Below are 7,421 nucleotides of genomic sequence, written 5' to 3' on the forward strand. Positions count from 1 at the left end.
CGTCACAGTTAAGGATGTGTTCCCCTTACCCTTGATTGATGATTTTCTTGATACGCTGGCAGGCAGTATTTGGTTTTCAAAGCTTGATGCCAACTCAGCTTACTGGCAGGTGAACATAGCGGAGGAGGACCGGATGAACACGGCGTTTGTCACCAAGTATGGCCTTTTCCAGCATGTAAAAATGGGATTCGGACTCTGCAATGCCCCCGCGACCTATTCCCGGGTAATGAACCTGGTTCTTAGGGGTCTCAATTGGGAGACCATGTTGGCCTTCCTTGATAACGTCATGGTTTTCGGTAGCTCCTTCACTAATCATCTGTCGAATCTTCGAGATGCTTTGGCCAGATTTGGCTTGCATGGTTTGAAGCTGAAGGCCAAAAGATGTGTCCTTTTCCAGCGTGAGATTGAGTTTCTGGGTCGCAGAGTGAGTAGCAATGAAATCGCCATGACCGATACTGATATTAAGGTTGTTTTAGATAGGCCAGTACCAAAGTGTTCGAAGGATGTGGAACGATTCACCGGTTTGGCAAACTATCACCGGGTTTTTATCAAAAATTATTCTGATATAGCGGCGCCATTGTACCGGGTAACGGGAAAGAGTCTCTTCCGGTGGGAAGATGAACAGAAAGAATGCTTTCGATGCCTTGAAAAAGGCATTGACATCTCCCCCAGTACTGGGGCTCCCAAACCAGAATGATGAGTTCATCCTGGATACTGACGCGTCGGACGTCGCCATAGGAGCTAAATTGATTCAGTTGCAGCATGGAGAGGAACGGGTGATAGCTTACGGTAGTTAGGCCCTGACCAAAGAGCATAGACGGTATTGTACTACCAGAAAGGAGCTGTTGGCGGTAGTACGTTTCACACGTCAATTCCGACATTATTTGTTAGGCAGGCCTTTTATAATCAGGACTGACCACTCAAGTTTGACTAGGTTGTTGCGTTTCAAGGAACCACAGGGACAACTGGCGAGGTGGATGGAAGAGCTGTCCCAGTTTAATATGGTGCTGCAACACAGAGCAAGCCGGAAGCATGCGAATGCGGATGCTCTCTCTCGTATTCCGGAAAGGGAGGGGTCTGCTGAGGGTTTATGTGTGATCCGGTCTGGCGATTTGCCTTGTGGTGGATGCAAGCACTGCCAGAGAACAGATCTGTGGGACGCGTTCATTGAAGACGTGGATGATGCAATTCCATTGGCCCTGCCTACAGTGCAAGAAGTTGTCAGTGACCTTGCAACGGTCACCGATGAAATCACTGAAGGGGACAACGGTGAGACTTGCGGCGTCGGTGATGGTGAATGCGTTTGTGATGCAGTTCCGTTGACCCTGCCAACAGTGCAAGAAGTTGTCTGTAACCTTGCAACGGTCACCGATGAAATCACTGAAGGGGACAACGGTGAGACTTGCGGCGTCGGTGGTGGTGAAGGCGCTTGTGATGCAGTTCCGTTGGCCCTGCCAACAGTACGCGAATTCGTCCGTGACATTGGTATGTGCACCGACGCGAGCACTGAAATAGGCAACGGTGAAACCGGCGGCGTCTTAGACGGTAAAGCAACAACAAAGGAAGACAACAGTGAGAGGCCGGATCCTGAGTTCCAAGGGGAATGTCCGTCTTTAGAAAACCTGTTTCTCAATGCATGTAGAGTCGACGTGTTAATGGCGGATGGCGATTTCCGGGTATGCGCGTGTGCTCCCGAACCTGAAGTTGGGGTGCAGATCGCACCAATTGTTTTAGAGCCCAGTAGCTGGGGCTTCACTTGTGCTGATTTGATCGAGGCACAAGGCCATGACCTAGATCTAAGTTTTGCTCTGCAGTGGCTCACCAAGGGGGTGGAGCCTGGAGATTCAAGCCCAGAGGCTAAGTACTATTGGCTGAATAAGGAGCAATTGGTGTTAATAGAGTCCATAATCTACCAAAATAACCCTGTTACAGACGAGAAGCAGTTGGTGATGCCATAGTCCATAAGGGAGGATCCCATCCGGTTGCATCACAACATTTCGTCATCGGGTCACCAGGGTATTAAAAGAACTAAGGGAAAAGTCAAGGAGAAGTTCACCTGGTATGGTATAAACGGAGACGTGGCCGGATATGTGTCTTCATGCGAGATCTGTAATCGAAACAAAAAATCAGCCCGTAAGGGGAAAGGTCCCTTGATTGAGTACCAGGCTGGAGCTCCAATGGAGAGGGATCAGATGGATTTCTTGGGCCCGTTGCCCAAAACCCGTCAGGGCAATGAGTACATACTCATGATGGTCGACCAATTTACGAAGTGGGTCGAGTGTATTCCCCTTCCCACACAAACCGCAGAGGAGACGGCTCGTGCCGCAGTGAATCATTTTTCTCCAAATCTGGTTTCCCTCTTCAGGTTTTTTCGGATCAGGGACGGAATTTTGACTCCAAGCTATTCACAGAGCTATGTAGCTTGCTTGAAATTCATAAGGCTCGTACAACTCCGTATCCTCCTTCGGCCAATGGCCAAGTAGAGCGTTACAAACGAACGCTGATGGATGCTGTCCGGTGCTACATAGGTAAACACCAAAATCATTGGGATCAAAATCTGCAACAGATAGCAGGGGCACTTCGAGCCTCTGTTAACCGCAGTACTGGTTTCACTGTAAACCGACTGATGTTAGGTCGGGAAGTGAATACTCCCGCCAGTCTAATGTTTCCCCGAAAGGGGGAGCGTTTGGAAGAAGATAACTATGCTCACCAGTTGGTGAATGATCTCAAGACAGCGCACGAGTGCGCCCGTAACAAATTGAAAGCTGCAACAAGGCTCGTACAACTCCGTACCCTCCTTCGGCCAATGGCCAAGTAGAGCGTTACAAACGAACGCTGATGGATGCTGTCCGGTGCTACATAGGTAAACACCAAAATCATTGGGATCAAAATCTGCAACAGATAGCAGGGGCACTTTGAGCCTCTGTTAACCGCAGTACTGGTTTCACTGTAAACCGACTGATGTTAGGTCCGGAAGTGAATACTCCCGCCAGTCTAATGTTTCCCCGAAAGGGGGAGCGTTTGGAAGAAGATAACTATGCTCACCAGTTGGTGAATGATCTCAAGACAGCGCACGAGTGCGCCCGTAACAAATTGAAAGCTGCAACAAGGCTCGTACAACTCCGTACCCTCCTTCGGCCAATGGCCAAGTAGAGCGTTACAAACGAACGCTGATGGATGCTGTCCGGTGCTACATAGGTAAACACCAAAATCATTGGGATCAAAATCTGCAACAGATAGCAGGGGCACTTCGAGCCTCTGTTAACCGCAGTACTGGTTTCACTGTAAACCGACTGATGTTAGGTCGGGAAGTGAATACTCCCGCCAGTCTAATGTTTCCCCGAAAGGGGGAGCGTTTGGAAGAAGATAACTATGCTCACCAGTTGGTGAATGATCTCAAGACAGCGCACGAGTGCGCCCGTAACAAATTGAAAGCTGCAACAAAGCGCATGAAGCGCAATTACGACTTGCGTTTGCTTGAGCGCAATTTTGAGGTCGGAGATGCGGTGTATGTCCATGACACCGCCACCCTCAAAGGTAAGTGCAAAAAGCTCTGCCCTCCTTGGAAAGGACCCGGGCTGGTGGTAAGAAAACTGTCCAACCTGCTTTTTCAAATCAAATTGAAAAATGCAGTTCTTATCTTAAACCATGACCGCCTTAAACCATGCCAGGACAAGACTTTGCCAGCATGGCTGACAACAGAGAGAGATAGACCTGAATCGGACCGCGGCGAAATAGCTGATGATCAGTTATACTGTTTGTGTAGAAAGCCTTGGCATTTCGGTTTATAATTTAATGCGATCATTGTGACGAGTGGTACCATGGGTCCTGTGTGAATATTACAGCCACTGACGCCTTGGACATTCAGAAATACCGCTGTGCCAAATGCTAGAATGCTAGCAACAACCTGTGAATCATATAATGTGTTTTTGTGTGTAAGCGTTAACACTAATGTAGAGACAGAGTTTTGCTAGCCAGTTTTTTTTAATAACCTAGAAATGATAACCACTGCCCGTCTTCACTACCTGCATTAAAATTATGTAGACGACAAATGTTAGAACTGCTCTACTACTGCAGTGTATATTTAATTAATAATGTTTAACAGCCTGTAACACGACATTAGCGATTTTAGTGTTTATCATTTAAATCTGTAAATGTTACTGGAATGAAATTAAATGTATATGCATTAAGCCCTGTTTTTCCAGAATCTAGCTAACATTATTTATTTTCTATGATCTAACATCTTGACTTGTGCTTTAATTCCACTCTTATCATTCTAGAATGGATTCCGATCAGATTACGATTGAGGAGCTTGTGTCCGATTCCTGCTTGAACCTTGATCTTGAGGACAGAGGACAGTCTCCTAGCTGGATGGATCAGATGGAGGAACGTAACCGGGTATGGTCCGATGTCGCCCAACGGATCACCGCTGAGCGTTCCGGTAGAGTGTTGCCGACGGCCTACATGCCTGTCGAGGTAAGAGTTCTAGTTCCCGATCAAAAGTCGGAAGAAACTTACCAATTGAAACCTGAAAAATCTATCAGTTTAGCTATTAGCACGTCCCCGGTCGCCGGCCATAGTAGGGCTAACCTTCAACCACCCGCTCGAAACTCCAGGGGTCGTGGTTGTGGTGGGCCCGGCTATGGTAGGCGTAGACCGGAGCGAGCTTTTTACCCACGTCGTTGGGCTCGATCGCAAGGGTGGAAAAATGGGAGTATAGGGGGAGGTGATAGGTCCGTACCCAATGTACAAAGACCGTATGCAACCGTCTCGCACTATAATCACCAGGAAATGCCCCATGGAAACATTGGAGGTCCCTTAATGCCTCATGATCAATGGAAACATCCAGGGGGTCAAACCAATCAACGCCAAATTGATATAATGGGAGGACCATTGAAAAGGTCTCTGGGTCACTGGGAACCTTCAAAAGGGGGCAAGTGGGGGTCCAGCTAAGAGGCCCAGGGGGGACTCTGTCTGTCCAGTCCGAGGCTGCGACGAACCTCTTAGTTCACGACACGTATTTAGGTCGAACATTCCGCAGGTTATGGACATGAGGGTCCCCTTGAGCTTATCACTCACACGTAGAAGGTTAGCTTTTCTTATGGCCCTTGGGGCAAGAGTGGTACGGGAAGGAACATCTCTAGGGGACTTATCTATATTTTCTCTACACATGGGTTATGTCCCTCAAGGGGGTGGTGAGCATTCATCCCAGGTAGAGGCTGTTCAGGCCATATCTAGGTTAACGGGGGAGGAGGTAGGTTCTTTCCGCAACCTATTACACTGGAGTGTGTTGGGCCGACTGTGGGCACTTCTCACAACCAGTGAACATGATTTCTTCGTAGATACTTACCCTCTAACCTCTGATGAACAAAAGTCTAGGTGGCCTGAGGCTACTGATAGCCATTGCCATTTGGATAGGTTGTGTGCACAAGTGGGGATGACTCTGGATGAAAACATCTGGAGCCATCTTAGGGACCGCTCTCCTATGATAGAAGTTGAGGTCAATCTGGGAGCACTGGTCACTAATTTCTGTGATCCCCATACCTATCCCAATGATGCTCTATTGCAAACTTTGTCTAAACTCAGGTGTTTTCCCACCATTGGACTACACCCCAAGGGGGCTGAAAAGTACAGAGACTCTGAAATAAAAGAGTTTATTAGGCTATTGGGTACACCGGAAGTAGGGGGATTTGGGGAGGTAGGACTCGACCACTCTGTACATTATTCAGAGTGGTTGGGGCAAGCAGTCCTCTTACAACGGGTTTTAGGTTACCTAGAAGAACGTCATGTTCTAGTGCTCCACTGTAGAGGGTCAACCCAAGATATGGATGGCAGGGAGGTAAACAAGCGCCTCCTATCCATATTGCATGGGGTGGTAAATCGGGATCGGCGGATTTATCTTCACTGTTTCCGGGGGGATATGGAGGTTTTTCGGGCGTTTACGGATGCATTTCCGAATACCTACGTGGGATACACCCACAAAACGGGGGATTTGACACCGGGGTCATTACTTGCTCTCCGTACTATTCCCACAGAGCGCTTGCTAATAGAAACGGATGCCCCATATTTTACTGGACCCAACATTGGTCCCATTTCATCCCCAACTGTGGTGGGACTAGCAGCCAGGAATGTGGGTATGGTTAGAGGGGAAAGTGTAAATGATGTATTGACTGCCACAGTGGCGAATTTCCAGAGGCTGTACCGCCTTAATTGGGTGGGTGCAGTGTCTTAGACTATGAGGGGTTGCAGTGTCTTAGACTATGAGTTCTGTCTTTTTATTGATTCACGTAAAAATATTACGTCATGTTTCTTGTTTAGATGGTGTTATTATTGTTTAAAAAGTTTAAATTTGGTAAGAGACCATGAACTCTGTCTTTTTATTGATTCACGTAAAGTTATTACGTATGTTTCTTGTCTTACATGATGTTATTATTGCTTAAATTAAGGTACTATGAATTTTGTTTATTATTATTATTATCGGGTTATGTAAAATTATTACAAGTGAGTTTTGTAAAATTATTATGTTATGTTTCTGGTTTTAGATGCACGCCACTTCGTGTCGCACCAAATTCTTGTCTTTTTGGGGTCTCTCCCAGTATTTTTTTATTTTTGATTCTTGTCTTTTTGGGGTCTCTCCCAGTAATTTTTTATTTTTGATTCTTGTCTTTTTTGGGGTCTCTCCCAGTAATTTTTTTATTCTTGTCTTGTTTTTGGGGTCTCTCCCAGTAATTTTTTATTTTTGATGCTTGTCTTGTTTTTGGGGTCTCTCCCAGTAATGTTTTATTTTTTATTAAACGGGCTAGGCTGTGCCCATTATTTCCATACTTTCATCTTCCTTTATTTCTAGTTTCCGATAGGAGCAATTATGTACTTCCGTTTTAACGGGTAAAGTGATCAATTTCAGCGTCCCAATTTTCTTTGGCCATATCCATATACCATAATATAACATATAACATGTAAATTAGCATCAGTTTTATCTGAGCAAATTATAGCATTGTTGAGAAAAACACATGGAAGTTAGCATTAAATGACATGTTTAACTTAATATATTATCATATCAAATAGACGTTCAAAATCATAAAAGAAGAATTAGAATAATCATAATAATTTATCAATCAGTTTTGTTGTTGAAGTTGTTGACATAGAATTCTCCCTCTAGTTTCAGAAAAATAGTCTCTTGAGCTGTCATATATCCTGTGGTATTGTATTTATAACTCAAGGGAGAGTAACATCTTCCATTTTCGCAAAATGCACTTTTTGCATATGTAATGCCATAACTCAAGGAAAACTAACATTTTCCTCTAAATCGGAAAAATGCATCGGTGTAGCAATTAGCATGTCCCGGTTGCTTTTGTTTATTGACGTACAAGCAACTAACCTTTTTCTATTATGCCTGTTGTAACCAGTATCTATTCCCGAAC

At 45.6% G+C, this 7,421-nt stretch overlaps 1 protein-coding gene across 1 annotated transcript; it reads left to right on the forward strand.

Annotated features, from left to right (window-relative positions):
- The first annotated feature begins 5,170 nt into the window (after nucleotides 1-5,170).
- Nucleotides 5,171-6,232, forward strand: LOC127859780 (3'-5' ssDNA/RNA exonuclease TatD-like). Its single transcript, XM_052397316.1, has one exon. The coding sequence runs from the start codon at nucleotides 5,171-5,173 to the stop codon at nucleotides 6,230-6,232; it is 1,062 nt and encodes a 353-aa protein (XP_052253276.1).
- The last annotated feature ends 1,189 nt before the right edge of the window (nucleotides 6,233-7,421 follow it).

The sequence above is a fragment of the Dreissena polymorpha genome, chromosome 1, assembly GCF_020536995.1.
Source record: "Dreissena polymorpha isolate Duluth1 chromosome 1, UMN_Dpol_1.0, whole genome shotgun sequence".
In the NCBI taxonomy this organism is placed as follows: Eukaryota; Metazoa; Mollusca; class Bivalvia; order Myida; family Dreissenidae; genus Dreissena; species Dreissena polymorpha.